Source organism: Phoenix dactylifera, unplaced genomic scaffold (genome assembly GCF_009389715.1).
Source record: "Phoenix dactylifera cultivar Barhee BC4 unplaced genomic scaffold, palm_55x_up_171113_PBpolish2nd_filt_p 002116F, whole genome shotgun sequence".
NCBI lineage: Eukaryota > Viridiplantae > Streptophyta > Magnoliopsida > Arecales > Arecaceae > Phoenix > Phoenix dactylifera.
Window position 1 is genome coordinate 21,789 of NW_024069388.1, and position 20,260 is coordinate 42,048.

General features: G+C 36.9%; 2 protein-coding genes and 1 pseudogene across 2 annotated transcripts; 2 read left to right on the top strand and 1 right to left on the bottom strand.

Moving 5' to 3' along the window:
- The first annotated feature begins 1,175 nt into the window (after positions 1-1,175).
- Positions 1,176-5,525, top strand: LOC120109397. The gene is made up of 3 exons (XM_039123158.1): positions 1,176-1,457; positions 4,828-4,925; positions 5,051-5,525. The coding sequence occupies exons 1-3, from the start codon at positions 1,406-1,408 to the stop codon at positions 5,330-5,332; spliced, it is 432 nt and encodes a 143-aa protein (XP_038979086.1). The 5' UTR covers positions 1,176-1,405; the 3' UTR covers positions 5,333-5,525.
- Positions 5,526-9,068: 3,543 nt separating this feature from the next.
- Positions 9,069-11,008, top strand: LOC120109398 (annotated as a pseudogene).
- Positions 11,009-13,879: 2,871 nt separating this feature from the next.
- LOC120104007 (cysteine synthase 2-like) lies at positions 13,880-18,579 on the bottom strand. Its single transcript, XM_039123159.1, has 3 exons — positions 18,109-18,579; positions 17,776-18,011; positions 13,880-15,712 (listed from the first exon to the last, which is right to left on the bottom strand). Exons 1-3 carry the CDS (start codon positions 18,577-18,579, stop codon positions 15,490-15,492), a joined length of 930 nt encoding a protein of 309 aa, XP_038979087.1. The 3' UTR covers positions 13,880-15,489.
- Positions 18,580-20,260: the final 1,681 nt, after the last annotated feature.

A 20,260-nucleotide genomic window follows, 5' to 3' on the forward strand; every position in this document is an offset into this window, starting at 1 on the left:
CTCAATCATGAATTATAAACTAAGATCTTGATATATCTTAGTAAATATGGAAAGTTGGAAAATTTGGAGGGAACTAAGATTTTTCAAGATATTGACCGATATTTTTGGATTGAGATATCAAGATCTCGGCCAATATGATAAACTCAAGAATAAAAACTACATTCAAGCATTAATTTCAATATTTTATTAATTAAAAGTCTATAAAAGAAATAAAAAAATGATTGAAGAATATCACATCTCCAAATTAATTTCAAGCCGAGGAACTATATTTAAACTTGACTCAATTAAACGCGAGCCAGGCATAATCAATATATTCCAGTCAAGACCGGGTTGGACAACACAATCAATGGATGACCCTATCCATAATGTCGGTTCCGCTCGATGCTCCATAATAGTTATTGATTTCTCTCTCTCTCTCTCTCTCTCTCTCTCTCTCTCTCTCTACTCCTCTTTCTAAGTGTGCATTTGTGGTGTCCTATCAACCCAACTAATTGGGTTGGATGCAAGTTGGTTCACTATGGGTCGGATCATAAATTTATCACACAAAACCTGAACTATTTATTAAACAAATTAAAAATTTAGATTTGAACTTGACTTGTTTATTAAACAGATAATTCAACTAGACTCGCATAACCTATTTAGTAAATAGGTCAAATCAGGTTAAATAGATTAAATAAATTAAGTAGTTTTTAATGAATTAAATAGATATAAAAAGGTTAAACAAGTTAAATAGTTGGATTAAGTAGTTTTTAAATGAATTAAACAAGTCATATCATAATTCGATCTAATTATTAAATGGGTCAACAATTCAACCCACTTCATAACTCATTTATAACCTAAATTTATTTGTGCCAAATCTGATCCTCCATAAATTAGATCATTTGGGGGTCACATTGTTTGAGTGGTAGATTGCCACCCTACCTAGCAATAGTTTTAATGCATTATAATTTCAAAACATTTGTAAGGAAACTATGGCAAGTGGGAATCCGATCTAAACCTTATTCTCCCCTAGGCAAACCTATTCTTCTAAGTAAACTATCCCTATAACATCTTCACTGACGAAATTACCCTCCACCTTCTGGCCTATAAATAGCCACACGTTTTCGTTATTTAAATCAAACCCAAGGGCATTTATGTCATTCGAATTTGAGGAAAATCAGACCTCCTAATGAACCCTCGTGGCGTCGCATCTTTCTGCCCGCTCCCCTCTTCTTCTCAAAGGTTCCTCGTTTGGATCCCTTATCTTCGCTTCTTCTCCGATTTGCCGATCTTGTTTTCCTTGAAATTTCTATGTGAATAGCGTTATATAACTTTTTTTTTGCTGTTGTTTTCCCCGGAGATTCGAGAAAGTTGCCGTCTTTCTCGCGCCCCTGCGCCTGCTGAAATCCATGTTCATTTGCGCTCCATGGATCCCTCTCTGACTCAGCCCGCTCCAGAGGTAGAAGAAGACGAGTGGGGTGATCTCTCTCTCTCTCTCATATTTTCCGCACCTAAATCTTGTTCCTTTAGTCTTGTTTTATGTCGAGATTGTTGGTTGGTTGTTGCCAAGGATTCATGCATCTGTAGAGAAATTTCGATTTATGTTTTCCAATATTTAATCTTTAGTCTTCTTGGTTGGAAATTTAGGTACCAAAAAAAGTGTTTTCATGTTAAGATTCGCGAGAAATTAGTGTGTTTGAACGAATCTGTCTGAAATTTCTAGACTTGGTGGGATTGCTGAATTGCTGTTGGTATACATGTTATTTCCTTCTTCTTTTTTTGCAGTTTTAGTTAATGATTTGGATTCTCGTATAACAAATCCAAATTTGGTCGATTTATTTGTTGTAATGATAACTTCCATTTGTTTCTCTATCGATCAATTAACTGTTGATGCTTGGGTTTGTTTATATTTGGTAGAGTGATGAAATAATGGATAAAGGTGAGTAACAAAAGGCCATTTAACCTTTTTAGGATTGAAGATAATTCAAAATGTATACGTTAGGCACATGGCTAGGGTAACAGCCTGTAGTACATCGGAAATAAAGCAAAGAAGGCCTGACTTATTTTGAAAGTCTGTAACTGGAGAGGGTTCCTTGATTAATCCTGAATGATGAAGACACATCTTTATTAAGGATACTTGGTTTATGCTAATATTTATGCTGAGAATTATGTTTTTGCAATAGTGTATCAAATGAAAAATACTGTAGATATGCTCCATGACCAATTATTCTTCTTAAGCTTGTATGACAAATGGTATAACCTGTCTTATCTCTATGCATGTACGGCATGTACAGGGACCCTTTTTTTGGCTTTCAGAAGAAATAGTTGAGCAGAGCTCAAGTCACTTTCATTAAGAAAATGAAAGATGTGATAAATCATGTTCTGTTTTTGCTGGGTAGCTGGAAGAAACAGTCACAAAATTATAGTATAATAATATAATATGATAATGATATAACATAAATTGAAGATGAAATATTTTTAATAATCAGATGACAAGATGAAAGAAACAAAGCTTAGTTAGAGATGAAATGAATGTGAAGGATGATGGAATGTCATTCCCGTGAAGGTTGCAGATATATTTATTGATTGTCAGTGTTTGTTGGACTAAGCAAGTACATATGCATTCTAAGGGAATTTGTTATATGTTAGTTCAACAAAGCTGAATGCAATTTCAAAAGCAATTACGGTTCAACCTATCAGAATTAGAAGCTTCCACTTCTTTGGCCTTCTCAAGGCTGAATGAACAATGATAGAAGCATGCGATGCAGATCAAGGCCATGCAGCCCTACCCTAAAGTTTTTTCTAGCTTTAAGACTAAAATATTTTCTTTCTTTGAAGCCCAGAAAACACTAGTACGACTCTTGCTTATTGTGAGAACAGTTTAGCTCTTTGGAGATAATGAGGATACTCAGATTATTAAATGACTTTGACAAAATGTTATTGTTGGAGTTAGATATATTTGTTTATTTTCTTTGTGTATGAGATGGTGTGAGGCCTACTAGTAGGTTGGGGATTTGGTAACATATGGGGGGATGGGATGCAAGTTTTCCTTCATTTTTCTTTTCCTATTCATAAGGGTTGAACCCCATGGGATTGCTAAAAGGGGTTGAATGCATGTTGAGACCTCATGGTAGTGTGGACATGAGTAAAGTTTGGCCCATCTTTGACCTATTCCCATCTCTCTCTCCGCTACCTCTCTTTTGCTCTTGCTCTCTCTCTCTCTCTCTCCCTCTCTCTGACACACACACAGTGTTGCCAAAATTATTCATGGGAACTTGCAAGAGTTGCTAGTAAATACTGTGGAAGTTTAGTACCTTGATCCTTGGTAAACACTATGGACTCAGTACCTTGAATATTGGACTCATGTATACAAATCTTGCTCAGTGTCCCAAACATGTCTATTCCTATTTTAATCTCATTCCTGAATATTTTATGGTAAAAATCAGGCCTCGTCCTGAATATTTTGTCTATTCCAATGTTAATCTCATTCCTGAACATTTTTTGATAGAAATCGGACAGAGATGAGAAAGATAGCATTGACCCAGCCATCATCCTATGCACTTTTCAGTCCTAGTCATTTGACTAAAGTTAAAGTGTGGTCCAAGAGTAACCGAAGCCTAAATCTCAGTTTCCCCATTTCGCTCAATTTCTTCAGATCTGTTACCAGATCGGGCCAGTCTTGCATTAAAAAATCTCAAAGTAGGTTTTAAATCCAGTCATTTTCATGCTGAAATTTTATCATTTTTCATTTCCTCTGCCTTCCCTTGTTAATCTTCTTCTTCCTGTCTTTTGGGAGATATGACTAATATAGATTTTGAACAGTGAACACCATTCTTTTTAAACCTTAACCTCCCACTCTTTCATTTAACCTAGGTGTAAAACCCTGATTTTAGATAATCATAGCATTATTTTATCAACTTCTGTTGAGATGTATGATGTTTGTTTTCAATTTTGGCAGACTGATGTTATCTGGAACAGGGTAAAACCAACATTCCAAAGCCAAGAAGTTTTTGTGTCAAATGAAAATCCAAATCATGTGCATGCATCATAAACATTAAGACATTGTCGCAACATAGTTTTATCCAGGTGTTCATATGCTTTATGTTGTCTGCTTCTCTAGGCCCAAAAAAATTGTTTTGATACTTATAAAGAAAATCAGTTTTACATCCATTTAAGAAAAACACCATATGTTTCTCTATAGAAAATTAGATCTCCTTAAGTTGTCTCGTCGAAATAGTTTGAGATTTTGTCGGTAATGTATGATAAGAGTACAAAGAAAGAAAGAAAGAAAGAAAGAAATTTACCTATGTGGGGTCAAAAATCATGTCAATAAAGGAACCAATGTTTGTTTTATGTTGAATGGTATATTGCAGTCTCTGCATTGATTATGCAAATTTGGTGCATTAGGATATATAACTTCTGGACTTAACAGCAGTTAACAAATGTACCCATTTTTCAAGGGGATAGGCACATTTTTGGTGTCCTATAAGGGTTGGTAAATGTCTCATGTATTGTGGGAACTTGTTAAAATTAGACTGTATCATTTAGTCATGTTTTATTCTGGTTGATATTGTGGCATTAATTTTTTGATCCTTGTTTGCTTCTCTTCGCAAGAACTTATGTTTACAACTCAATCATTTACGTTTCCTTGTGGATCATGGTTCATGAGCAAGCCCTTTTGTGTTCAACAATCATAGGATAGGAGTTGTTATCAAAGTTGGACTGGATGGATAATTGAGCATTATTTAGTATGAAATGTTAGTTTCTGGATCAATTGGCTCTCCAAATGTACAATTGGTTCCTGCAAATATTTTCAGAAATATCAATTTATTAGGTTTTATCTTACAGATACTGATGGGTTTGTGATCCCAAGTTTGAACGTTGGAGACTCTGATCTTGGTAAACCAGATGTGCCGGGAGTAACAGATCGTGAACCTCCTCCAAGGGTTGGTCTTAAAAGATCTCTTTGCTGAAGCAGCTTTTATTATGTGTTCGACAGTTTTCAATAGAATCTATCTCCCATTTTCCTTCATTTAAAAATTCATATTCCATTTGTATTCCCTTCAAACAGGCCTTCAAGGAAGCTGAAAAGATCTACTTGGGACCTCACGGGGCTCCGCCCTCTTCAGCCAAGCAGCAAGAGCTGAACGCAGCTGGCCGTAAGCAGCGTTTCAAGCAGAAGCTCAAGGAAGCAGATTGTAAATTCTCCGGGACGGGGCGTGAAAACAAGGTGGAAACCCTGAGACAACGTGTGGGCAGTAAGGTAAGCAGTGCAACCACGCCAAAGAGCTCCCCACGAGATTGGCCTGACCCACATTGCCATGAGTCTCAGTTTGAGAGATACCGTCATTAAGAGCATAATCAAGCAAACTCTAAGATACGTTTGTGGAGCATCTTCTTTATAGTCTTAAAAGCCATAATATCTACTAACAAGGGATGCATCCTTGTTATGAACCGTGGATATTGTCTATTATTACTGAATGTTCTATTCTCCACATTAAATGGATTATGTTTCATCAGCATCCTCTCGTCTGGTTTTTTAGTCACTTTTTTCTTCATCATCAACCTTAATTACATGTTAATTGATTGTCGTTTGAATAATGCTTTTTGTGCTCTGTGCAATGTGTCTGCATTACATGTCATCTATTCGTTTTTGTTGAGCCGAATCAATGGTTACATTCAAATTGAGTTCTTCGGCTGTGTCTGTTGCTATCATCATAAGACTACCTCCATTTTTTGTCCATTTGTCATCCTAGTTGAGAGACTGGTAGAAAGTGTAAATAATGACATTACTATCATCTTTTATGATCCTTACAGGAGTGAACTCTTTCCCATAGAAGGCTTTAAGTTCCATCAGTTGCCAGTTTTTTCAAACATATTGTGACATGGAATTGAGCTACTCCAAAATGGCGTTGTTGTGCCCATAAAATCTTAGTGAAACCTATACCACTATATGTGATTTGTATGGGATACAAATGGTCTACTATCATATATAGTGGGTGCCTACATCCCGCTCATCTTTCCCTTCCTTTTTTCCCTCAAAAATAGAACCAGCAAAGCCCCAAATTCCTATTGCCCTAATCACCTGCAACCAAACCTTTAGATCCAGAAAGGAGAACAGACCTCTAAAAGCTATACGGTCAAATAAGTATGGATATTCCCTTTTTTTTTGTCCCAAGAAAAGTTTGCAGGAAAACTTATTCACAACTCCTGATTATTAATTCACTTTCTTTTCAATTTCATGCATGCGCTATTCCCAAACCTGATTTGTAATCCTTCATATCTGGTTCACTACACTTATTAAAGTTTGATATCTGTGAACTTTATCCATGATTGTAGTCTCTTTTACTTGAAATCTAAAAACCTTTAGCATCGTGTTTTTTATCCTAACACTTATTGCTCCCAACTATATTTAAGTTTAATTTGATTGGAGATAGGACAATTACCAGTCGGCAACTTTTTATTCACTGCTAAACTTTGATAATGCTCAAGTCATCGCCAATTGATACCAGACAGGCAAGACAGACGATACTGGGAAAAATCTAACCGGAATCTAGTAATGTGGCAATAAGCACTGTGACAATTTTGATAATAAACATATGTTTTATCTTGAGGTAAGTTTGCCTACATAGATGGGTGTCACATTAAATACAAGGTGAACAAGGTAGTGGATGAAGCAGCTTTTGATCCATGTGGTATACTACATGCTAGTTTAGGAGCTATAGAGAGTTCGAGCATAAGAATCCAATGCTGTGAACGACAAGATCTTTATATCCTCTCTCTCTCTCTCTCTCGTTAAGGCAGCTACTCTACAAAGCTCTCAAATAAATGAAACCACTAGTGTCGGTCATAAAAATATTTTAGAGTCTATGAGGTAATGAAGATGGAGTCTCCCATGGCATAGTGTCATTCTTGTCCGTAATATAAGAAGCGACCTAGTCAGTCGCATTGTTGCTAGTATGAAGGATATAATATCTTAAATTCTTGATATTGGGTTCCTGCTCCATGGAGATCCACAATATAACTGTTCTAGAGTCCAGTTGTTTCATATTATGTTGTTGGTCTGTAGGATCGGATTAAAATAGACCCATCCTTCCCATGCAACTCTCAACTCGGCAAGCAACATTATTCTGTTATACAACTAAGTACCACAAAGGACAAGATCTTTAGATTTTCTCTCTGGAAATAACCTCTAGACTGTTTTCGATAAACTATCCGCTTTTAGCTCCCCTCTAAATCTCTGCCAAAGGAGGAGAAGCAAGGAAAATGGCTGGCCCAGGAGCAGCTCAATGCATATGGGGGCCTAAGGTGAACTCACTAAGTGGAGCCTTTTTTTTCTTTTCCGTTTTATCTTTGAGGTCTTCCCTGCAGTGGGCCAGCTTAAAGCGAACTAACTAAGGAAAGCCTTTTTCCTTTCTGTTTTGTTTTTGAGGTCTTCCCTGCGGTAGGCTTTCTTTAGGCTGGGGCAGTCGCCTAAGAGTTGGGCCGGCCCAGAATTGGCTGCCAACTCTCTTCCACCCCTCCCTCCCAATCCCACCACAACCACTTTCTCCCCCACAACTCCCAACATTCCCTTTTCTTCTCCTCTTTCTTTCTCTCTCTCTCTCTGTAAGAGAAACACCATCAAACCTCCCTTCCCCTTCTCTCCTCCCCTCCCTCCAAGCCCCTCCTCCATACCCCCAAAGGGGTGTTTGATATTAGGTAATCATCCTAAAATCAAAGGTAACATGGGTGAAAATAATGAGATCACTGCATTTGGTTGCTCAATGATGATCCTACGTGGCAGTGATCTTAAATCATCCTTACTTTTCAAATCATTACCCAACTCGGTAATATAAGAGCCACTTAGTCAGTCACATTGTTGCCTGCATGAAGGATATAATATCTTGCATTCTTCATATTGGGTTCCTGGTCTGATCCACTATATAACTGTTTTGTTGTTTCATATTATATTGGCATGTAGGATCAGACTGAAATAGACCAATCCTTTCCATGTAGCTCTCAACTCAGAAAGCAGTATTGTTCTGTTATACAACTAAGTACCCCAAAGGGCAAGATCTTTAGATCTTCTCTCTGGAAATAACTACTAGACCTTTTTCGATAAAATATTCATCTTTAGCTCTCGTCTAAATCTCTTGCCAAAGGAGGAGAAGCAAGGAAATTAGCTGCCAACTCTTTTCTACCCTTTCCTCCCAATCCCACCACAACCACTTCTTCCCCCACAACTCCCAACAATCCCTTTCCTTCTCCTCTTCCTTTCTCTCTTTGTGGAAGAGAAACACCATCAAACCTCCCTGCCCCTTCTCCTCTCCCCTCTCCTCTCCCCTCCCCTCCCTCCAAACCCCTCCTCCATACGCTCAAAGGGGTGTTTGATATAAGGTAATTATCCTAAAATCAAAGGTAACATGGATGAAGATGATGAGATCACTGCATTTGGTTGCTCAATAGTGATTCTACATGGCAGTGATCCTAAATCACCTTTACTTATTAAATCACTGCCCAACTCAGTGGTGGGATACATATCCTTAAGATCGGGTATTCAAGATCACCCCAAGGCAGTAATCTTGAGCTGAAATTTAAGGACAAAAATGCTCCTTAGTCCAGCAGAAAAAAAATTGTATATCAATATATCATTAATATATTATATCAATATCATATATTATATAATATTATAATATTATTATTTATATTATATTTATAATATATTATACTATATTATATTATCATATTACTATCCAATGGTAATTTTAAATTATAGTAAAAATGTATTATTGCACTTTATATAATAAAATTATTTAATATATTACTTCTATTTGCGTTATCTTCCTAATCAAAATAAATATTAATATTAAAATAGTATTTTATAAGTATAAATAAAAATATTAATTCAATAATAGCAATTAATATATTTTTATTAGGACTAATAATTTATAGGACTAATAAATATATTTTTATGAAATATATTAATAATTAGTATATTAATAAATATTTTAATATTTTATTATAATATATTTTATATGAATAATAAATATATTTTTATAGAATATATTAGGAATGGTTTTGGTATTATATGGCCAGTAATTTTGGATTTTTATGAAACACCAAATAAGTTACTCTTTGATCCAAATTTTTTTAATCATTATAGCATACCGATAAGATGATCTTAGATCATTAAGGACCATATTACCTAGGATAACCCAAGATCATCTCGGCGAACCTATCCGGTGCATCGAACGCCACCTAATGTCTCCCTCGAGACCTCTTGACCCTTGATCTCCAGAAGCCCAATCCCTGAGAGCCGGAAGCCCAGACCTCCATTCAAAAACTCAGTTTGGATCAAACCCAACAGCCCAAGTGCCGCCCGCCTCCGCCACCACTCCTCCGACTCCCGCTACTCCCGTTTCGCCGCCTCCCTCGACTCCTCCGACCCCATCGCCGCCGTCCTCTTCGCCCTCGGCGACCGGGCCACCGAGCAGGACGCCGTTACCGTCCTCAACTCCGGCAACTCCGTCGTCGGCCTAGGTGGTTCCAGAACAACATCAGGAACAACAAAGAGGTGATTTTGTATAATGTGACGCTCAAAGCATTGAGAAAGTGAAAATTGGGATGGGCTAGAGGCCCTGTGGAAGGAGATGATGCAGAGGAGGGTTAAGCCGGACAACGTGACATTTTTGACCGTTATTAGCTGCGCCAGGTATTTTAATTTGCCGGAGAAAGCGGTGGACTGGTTCGAGGAGATGCCTGAGTTCGAATGCACCCCTGATGATATCACCTACTTGGCGATGATCGATGCTTATGGCCGGCCGGGCAAGATCGAGAAGGCTTTCTGTCTCTATGATCGTGCCTGCAAGGAAAGGTTACATTCGCGACGGTAATCAGAACTGTAATTCGGGGAATTTCGATGGTGCACTTAATGTGTATGAAGAAATGAGGTTGCTTGGCGTGAATGTGTTGATGAAGCGGCCAAGATTTTTGCAGAGATGAAGGGATTGCCTGATGAATGTAAGCCTGATAGCTGGAGCTATTCAGCTTTAATTACTGCATACTCTTGTAGCAGAAATGTTTTGGAGGTAGAAGGCTTGTTACTTGAGATGGTGGAAACTGCATATCAGCCAGATATCTTTGTGATTGCTTCAATCATCCAGTGTTATGGGAAAGCTAGACAGACTGGTGATGTTGCGAGAAACTTTTGACAAGCTATTGAAATTGGGCATAACTCCGGATGACTGGTTCTGTTGTTGTCTTCTGAATGTGCTGACCCAGACCCCAACAGAAGAATTAAGTGATTGATTGTATAGAGAGAGCTAATGTCAAGTTGGGCTCCTTAGTGAATCTGCTAGTGGATGAAGGAGCTGGAAATGGGGCAGTCAAACAGGAAGCTGAAGAGCTCTTTAGCAACGTTAGTAATGAAGTGAAGAAGGCATATTGTAATTGTTTGATACATCTCCATGTAAACCGCAATCAATCCAAAAAAGCTTGTGTGCTCCTGGATATGGCACTTCATCTTGAGATATATACAGATCTTCAATCGAAATCTCCCACGCAGTGGTCTTTACACTTGAAGAGTCTCTCACCTGGAGCAGCTTTGACTGCTTTCAGTGTCTGGATGAACGATTTGTCCAAGGCCTTAGAGAATGGGAAGGGGTTGCCTCCACTACTGGGTATTCATACGGGGCATGGGAAGCATAAATATTCAGAGAAAGAGTTGGCATCTATGTTCGAGTCACAGTTGGGAGAATTGAATGTCCCATTTCATGAGGCACCAGATAAGGCTGGATGGTTTCTGACCACAAAAGTTGCTGCTAAGTCATGGTTGGAGCCAAGGAATTCATCTGAGCAGTTGCTGCTTAGGTTGTGTCATTGGGAAAAAGAATTTTCCTGTAAGGAACATTTTCCTCTAGGCAAATGATATATCATTTTATTTTTTTCGCACATATTCAGAGATTCTTGTGCTTTAGATGTTTTCTTTGGCATACGTTGCGAGCTTACAGTCAAATATGAATGTATCTCTTGATTCGTGTTCTTGTTTTCCTATTTTTCCCTATAGCTTGCCCACAACATTTCAGTGCTTTAATCATCGATTCTTTGTAATTAATATTTTCGTTATATATGGACTGATGTCAAATGAAGAAGCTGACCCCCTCCACCCCCTGCACATTTGGAAAAAAATGTTTTCGATCATTCAAGAATATGCACAGCTTCCTCTGTAATATATTCACCATTGTATTAGAATAAGTCAGTCTTCGCAGCTCCATCTACAAGCTACTAAATTTTATTTTTAATTTCCATATATTTATCATTTATTTTTTATGCATGAACAAGAAGCAGACTTCTTAAACTGTTTCTATTCCTCCTTGTTGTAGAAGTTCAAATTCAGCAAAGACACATGGTAACGTGCGTGAAATCGAGGAGGCATGTGTTTAATTTTTTATTCGTTTAAGAAAATTCACTAATTCCTACATTACATCCATGGAAATAAAATATAGTAAATGAGGTTAACCCTATAGCTTAGTTCATAAAACTTCTTGCAATTGCAAGGTTGACAGAGAAATATGATCTTTACTATGAAGAAACATTGCCAGTACTCACATATTCTGCAAATGCTTCAACAAAAAAATGTATATATATATATATATGTTTGTTTTGTCCTGTCAAAAAAAAAATAAATAAATAAAAATGATAAATAACATTTTCATTGTAGGTCAATTAATATTGAAGTAACCATATCAATTTTCTCTAATCTGTCGTCAGACAGCTGGAACCTGGAGTTGGCGAGTGCTCATCAAATCAAATAAATGTAATTATCTGTAGGATTTATCTTTTCATTTCTAAAAATTTTCTTTGGGGCCTGTGTGATTCATCTTATATTTAACAATTGATAAGTTGGCTGGTATTAATTGACACTCATCAAGCAACAAGTAAAAGGCATTCTTGTCTCTTAATTATGCATCACATATGCTTTCCCACAGCTTGATATTATACACTTGATCATACATAGAACCATTACTGAAGTAACATTAAGGAATTCCAAGGATGGAGCATCTTAAATTACTATTTTCAGCTAATGCATTGAGTAAAGTGTTTATGAGGGCAAATACTAACCTAGAATCATGGAGGAAAGCCTTGGTGATTGGAAGCAGGGAAAATATGTATTTTAATTAAAGAAAATATATGGATTTTAATTTATTATATGTAGGCGAGACTCTGTCAAATTTAGTAGTAAGAAGGTCCATAGGATAATTTTGGTAGTTCAACTTCATAATATTCACGGATGGGGAGATTGGAAGGTTGATCATAATGGTGTTGTTGCATGATGCATATGTTAGCAGACACATTTTTACCTGAATCTTTTTCACATACTAATTATGCTTGATCTAAAAATTTTCAAATATGAGACCGATGATTTTGTTCAGCTAAATTGTTGATGTACAAAAATTGAGCTCATTATAAATGCATATCTCATTAGAAAGCAGACTGGTGGTGGACTATTTGTGATAGTGATGTCTGGTGCGGCAAAGGCATAATTAGCTCATATTTGTGAGGAACTTGGATTCTGTTTAGATGTTGGAAGTGATGAGAAGTTTGGACGAAATCTATGAGAAAGAATTTGGAGAAACATTTTGTATGACCATTTGCTACCTTAGATAGGAACAGCTCGTAATAGATGTTAGAAGCATACAAGATGTGACTTTGAGGGTATAAGCTATGGTTAGCACTTAACCATGCACATCAAGTTTCATCAGACCAGTTAACCATTTCTTTGCGTGGTAATTTATGTCGTAATTGACAGCAGTGCTGCATGGATGTGAAAAGAGAATCAAATTCAGCCATGTGTTTAAGTGTTTGCGTCAATAAAAGGGAAAAAAAAAGGAGAGATGTGGATACACAGAAAAGATATTTTTATATATTATATATAGAATATCTTATAAAAATATTGAAAATATTATATCTCAAGTTTTTCTGTCATATGCATCTTTCTTATCCAAACTTCTAATTAGTTTAAGGATTTTGAGAAATGTTATTTCATAAAGTTATTTTAAAATTTACATTTTGACCAATTTCTGAAAAGAAGAAAAGCTGCTTTTAAAAAGTTTTCATAAGTATCCAAGTGGTATCTGATTTAAATACATATCAGATAGAAATTCTAGAAACTGGATGTGAGTATCCAAGTAACACAGTGAACATAGTCATGGTAACGAACAAATCTTACGACAATAAAATATGGTCTTGTTCACCAACATCTGAATTCCTCAACCCTCGTCCTGTGGTGGCCTGTGAGTCATCAAACAGTCATGATTCAAATTCATCTAAAGAAATAGTTTGTATTTTAGTGAAAAGCCGTGTTCAAGAAAGAAGTAAATTATGTTACAGAACATCCTGGAAAACGAGTTTTGAATGTTCTTTGAATTTTCATAAGAATCGTGAAGTCCTTTCGCTAGGTTCTAATTTCTTCATTAAGATAAATTTGAAAGAAAAAAGCTTCTAATTAAAAGAAACTGACATGAGCTTTATAATGGATCAGAGAATTGTCTCTAAACCATTTCAGAATTATTCCAGTACATGTATATTTCTTTTTTGGTAGTTTCAGAACTTCTTTCAAGGCCTGGTTTGGCATATCTTTCTCTCTCTCTCTCTCCGTCTCTCTGTGGTGCATGCCTGTCTCTTTTTTCTTCTCTTCATCCAGTTCCAGGGGCGGGGTGTGGGGTTGGAGTCGCCAGAATTTGGAACCTCCAAGTGCTGGAAGGATTTAATTCGATCACTTGCCGTGTATTGTGCAGTGGCGGGTGATTGGACAGGGTAAGAACTGCCTTGCATAAAACAAGGCATCTGTGCAGGAAACTTTTCAATAGATTTGGATCCTCTAGCATTTTTCTGAAAAAAATGAGGATATGACACTCAATTTTCATGAATAAGTAGAATGATACTATGTTATTAATGTAATTTTATTCGTAAATATTGTGTTTACTTACTCCAACTTGATGCTGGATCAACAAGGCTGCAACATCATTACTCTAAGAAAAGTACATAGAATTACTATAATGAATCCCAGTAGCAAAATTAGAAAACATAGCTTGTACATGGAATTTGTCACCTCTTTCTTCCTGCAGTTATTAGTGCTTCATAGCCATGGGATTCAACTTTCTTGGTCAAAAGGTATCTGATCATGAAGGCAAAGCAGCCACAAATGGTTGCAGAATTCGGTATGCTCTCTTAGAATTACATTCTGCATCTTCTGAATCTTCATCATATCATCCCCATTCAACATCAGGATTCTATAATGACTTGGGTTAAGGAGATGTTCCAGCAGGTTGAGGTATTTGGAGGCAAAGCATTTTGCTTCAGGCAGAGGAACCGCCTTTCAACATTCTCATTGAGCTTCCACCTGTCCACAAGCTTGCTTCTTCAGTTCTACTTGGTCCATGAGTCGATCCCTACAAGAGGCAATGCCATGATATGTGTAGCTTATCTTAGGTTAATGTCTCTATCATAAACAAATGCCACCAATCTCCATGCTTCGTCGAAGTTCACCGACGCATCAGGGCGTGAAATCTAATCCATAGACATCTTTAGCTAGGGGGCATTGCACACCTGGAGGTTGGAATACTAGCAGTATGATCTGACATTGAGTTTTTAGTGCAACTTAATGCCAAATGTGGGTGATGTTTTACCTTAATGATAGAGCTGTATGATATATAACCATATACTTCCATTGTCAAATTGCCATGTTTAATGAATTTGTTGAATGTAGCAGCCCCTTATTACACCAAGGTTATGGTCATATTTCACTGGAACTAAATATTTCAGCTGAATTTGTTTCTTTCCTTTCTGACATCCAGTGGCTTTATTTGCAGATCCTAGCTCATTTGTGCAGAGAGTGCAAGAGGGATGGGCAGTATGGTTATACTGTCAGATGAGTACCAAAAACTGCTTTTTAAAGTTACTAAAGGGAGCCAGGTGAACACCCACAAACACAAAAAATGGACCTGAACAATGAATCTTTGATAATTTAATCATCATAGTAACAGTCCACAATCCTTCACAGTATCATTTTACAAAATTGAGGGCTATACATAAGCACAAGATCCTGTAGATGACCAGCTGAATGGCAGCATAAAAATGAGAATTTCAACATATAAAGTATAATAACTAGCAACCCTGAGACTGGCCGTATCACCTTCTCGAGTGATGTAACCAAAAGCCAACCTGTGGAACCATTCATACCACATGATAATGAAGCTGCTTTCTACTGGTATAATTAAGATCTAGAAAATGCTCTCTTCCATCTCTTGCAGCACCACTTGTTGGATTCAATCTCTAGATGCCAAAAACTGCACGATGGCCTCTATCCCAGTGCGCACGAACTACAGAAAAACTGCATACCTTCATGATGGCATACATTATATGTAGCGTTGATAATCTACTGAATGTTCATTTACTGCGTTGGCTGCTCAAATTGCAAAACTCAGACTAGGAGAGGAAAGACAATCATACAACATGGCCCACCCAAATTCAAGGACGATCGAGGAACTCCAGACCAGTCGCAGAGGGGGTCAGTCCATGATCAGCCAGATACTGAGCGTTGTGGAACTTACTGAGATGCCTCATCCCACTGTCACACAGAATCGTTACAATTGTGTGACCTGGACCTAAAGATTGTGCCAATCGTACAGCTCCAACACAGTTCATGGCTGAAGAACTCCCGATGAAAAGACCATCATTCTTCAGAAGAAACCTGAGAGAAATTATACAACAAAAATGTTGATTCCAAGAAAGTTACACAATCTGCAGTTCTGTATGCTTAGGTTAAGTGACAAATAAACAACATTTCTTGAAACTTGCAGAACTAACGATGATTTCAGCAAATCAGGTTCAAAATTGGAGGTTGGGGTAAACATATGAGTCCACTTCAAATAGGGGTGGCAATCTATAACCCGACCTGCTAAGCTAACACGCATCCAACCTGCATTAAACATGTTTGGATTTGGCATAAATGGGTCCAAGATAAATAGGTTGACCCATGTTAACCTGCTTATTAAACAAGTCAGATATAGGTTTTAGAGGCTTGAGCTGTTTAACAATTGAGTTAGGTCAGGTTGACCTGTTTAGATCCGATCCATTTAATCTGTTTAGAGCTGGCCCTGTTTGAGAGTAAGGAATTAGGCAATCGGACCTTTCATTGGGGGCTTGGGGTGGCTTAGGCTAGACCATTGGGAAACCAACAAAAGTTCGAGAGGAGTAGATATTCTTCCTTTTCCTCCTCTCCATATCTTTTTCTCTTCTCTCCTTTCCTTTTACCCTTGGCAAACAATTGTAAAGAGAAGATGGGAAGTTAACACAGGTCACTCTAGACCTGTCCTTAACCCTACTATTTATTAAAGAGGCCATGTGGGTCGAGTCGGGTTACCTGCTTAGTTAATAGGTTAGGTTCAATTTTCAATTTTTTAACTAGTGTAATAAATAGGTCAGGTTTTGGTTGAGAAATATTTGAGCCGACTAGTATCTGACTTGATCTGTATCCAACATAACACGACCATTTGCCACCACTAACTTCAAAGCTTGAGATAGGTGTTGCAAGTTGAAACAAGGACTGTCAAGTAAATGCCACATTTCTTGTGAACTTGTCAGAGAAGTTCAGCATTCTTTCTACTGACAAGAGCATACGAGTTAACCCCTTGCTAACAGTATTATATATAATATAGGAATCAATTATCCAGGTAAAGTAAATCGAGTTTAACCTCTAACCTGAGTGCTTGACAACAATGTGTCAATCCAAGACCACAGTTAACATGCCAAGGAATGATACAAGGATAGTTAATTTACAAGAAAAAAGATAAGGAACTCACTAACATGGCATGTTCTTTTGTTCAAAGTAAATAGAATTAATTTGTAATTGGCTCTTTTTTTTTTAAAAAAAAAAGAAGCAGTGATGCTTCCTTAGGCAATCAAGTAAACCATGAACATCTTAAAGAAATTATAGGGCTTGCAGCATTGTATTTCATCTTAACATCAACATAGATATTTCTAAAACGATGATATAACTGATCCAGTTATTAGAGTGTTCCACTTTGTCCAGAACTTGCATCCCAGCCACTTCAAAACTAGAATCATATTTATATTCAGTATGTATGCATCAAACTCAGCAGAGTTCAATACTTGGCTAAGCAAGAATAATTAGCTAAATTTGGAGTAATTCACTCTATACTCATCAAAAGCTATCCAAAATAGACATTTGCCTTGCTAAGTTGACTCCAGAATTTAAACCATTTACCAGATGACTAATAATCATGGTTATGCTAACAGCACTTTTCACATATGAGTCATGATGGACCGTAAAAGGCCAGATAAGATTAAAAGAATAGTTTCAGTATAAAATTATTGATATACTATAACATAAGTCATACAACAGCAAAGCAGCAAAATCAACAGTATTTTCATCATATTATTATATATATTTTTTTGAATAAACAGAATAACAGTATGAGAAGACAAAAAAGAAATTGAGACTAATTTCAAAGAGGGATGTTATGACAATTATACAATATTCTTGCAATGCTCATGATCCATAGCAGAGGTGGTGTTGATACTGACATAAAATAACAGGCATAACCATCACAACACTGTTTAAAAGTGCTAACACATCCTCGAATTTCTGCTTCGTCGTTTTATATTGTTGCCAATTTATCACTCATAAGTACATAAAACAAATCTATCTATTTGAGAACATGCTCTTGATTTTTATGCTTACACCAATAGGAAAATATCATATTTTAGTGCATGAGAGTTTAGATTACAGACCTGGACATTTCAACGGCCTCCTTATCTGTGCCACGGTAAGCTCCATCTAACTCTGCCATCAGAAAATTCTTGGTCAGTCTGTTGATTCCAATTCCTTCTGTGATGGTATCAAAAGGGTTCTTCAGTCTTCGGCCCTCTGCCTCCTCCTTTGAGTACATTACTCCTCTTGTGACCTTGTTGAACAGACCAGATCCAGGTGGATCAATAAGGAAGCATTTAATATTTGGATTCTTTTCCTGGAAAAGAAACACAAGGGTTGAGAAGTGCAAAACCCGCTTTGTTTGAACAGAATATTCAAATGTAATAAATGAAAGACATATTGTGAAGACAGACCTTGAGAAACCGTGATATTCCAGCAACAGTTCCACCTGTACCTGCAGCAGCAACAAAGGCATGCAGTCTCCCTCGAGTTTGTTCCCATATTTCAGGACCAGTCCACTCATAATGGGCCTGAAAGTTTGCCAAGTTTTCAAACTGATCAGCAAAGAAACCTCCTTTACAATCAGTAGAGGAGATGGGCTGACATTTTTCTTGCTGTGGTGTATGACCATTTATGTGAATTAAGCTGTTGCCTTCCATTTTACAAGCTTCTCTTTGCATTGCTGCGGACTTAGTAGCCTCCAAGGCCCTCCTCCTTGCAACATTCACATAGTGGTCTCTGTGTGTAATCGAAACTGGTCTCACTCTCTCTACAGTAGCTCCAAGGGCCTCAAGTATTTGGGACTGAAAAGAATTTTGAGAGCCAAGCATTAAAATATAGATATAATCACGACAAATAGCATGAACTTTGAACCTATTCTTCATCTGTAATGTAATTAAGTAATAAATATTATATACAATTTCCGGGCAGTTATACGAATATAGTCAATCTTGATTCTCATTTTACCGACAAAATAATTAGAAGATCACGTCCTACAAAACTGTATGTATCACTATCTCCTACAACCACCTTCTCGAAGCATCGTATGAATTGGAGGTTTTCAGTTCGAAATATCACAAGAGAGTTACATTTTCTATATAGGTACTATCTTGCTTAGCATAATGGGCATAATGTGTCATAAAACAAGTCAGGCATTTCATTGGCCACCTCCAAACCTCTAGAGGATGTGTGGAAAAGTTCTAATCTCCATATTGCAAATATTCTTTTTTACAGTGGTCATGGATGAAGAAGGGGTACATACGTCTCGAACCTTTGACATGGCCTTCATAAATCAAAGCACATGCCACCAAGACAGGTTAAAATTTTCAGTGGTCATGGTCTGTATTTTTGCAATATTTCAATTATTTCTAGTACTAAGAGTTCTGAAAGCTAACACAAAGTCCGCAGAGTAATGCTATTCTTTGCAAATCTACATGGTTTCATACCAGTTGTTCAAGCTAACTTTGTATTATATGAGCATATAGCATATATAACATGAGTAAAACAACCATTTTTTTTTAAGGGATAAAAAAATACCTAAACTGCTGGATCTAGACGAGGTACTCAACAAAAATAATAGGCCATTCTCTTCTGATTTATTGATCCTTTTTTTTGTTACTCTTTTTAATCAACATTGCCTGTCCCCCATCCTTTTCTCTGATTATTTCTTTTATTCCAAGAAATGTAATTATAACACCAATCAAAAAATCACAACCTTGCTATAAAAAATGTAACAGTGTTAGTACCAATTCAATGCATGTTCTCATCATAATCTGCATCTTTCTTCGCTTCACCACTTCATTCCAAGTTTACTTGGGCTTTCCCCTTTTTACCTAGACCATTCCATATGAATTGCAAAGGCTTACCAGAAATGAAAAGGGTTGGTCTTATAAACTTTAGGTTATGGCAGAGAGTCTAATTACCTAATAAAAATTCAAAATACAGGCACCTTCTCAGCGAAAAGATTGGCAACCAAAATATATGAAGCTATAAAAGAATTATATAAGCAGTCCTATCTAGTTCCAATGATTAATTTTTCATAACTTAAGGTCCATATAAATAACTCCCAAGTCCAAGAATACAACATTTGCTGAATAGTCCCCCGGCACACCCTTCTGTGAAGCCTTCTCAGTTTACCCTGATGTTTCATGGATGAGCTCAGGAACAAGTTTGATGGTGGTTGTTGTTGCTAGCTTAAACTTATATAAGTCCTTGCTAGCTTTTGAGTAATAGAACAAACGATGTCAATATGTACCCAGCCAATGAACATCCCAGTTGGAAATACTGGTAATATTTCATATGCAAACTGTACTTACTTATTTTATTATAAATCTTCAGGACACTCAAGTTACCATTCCTTCAAAAAAAGGAGTGAAAAAGGAGGGGAAACCCATCTTACCAACAACAATTTACAACTGAATACAATGATTTGCATAATGTGACTTATCAAATAACTTTTACTTAGTACCCTGTTCACATAAGCTGATCAAAAGATCCTTAAAAACTGCAACATCTAACCACTTATTGTCTATCTTCAAACATTTTACATCATGCAATTCATGATAG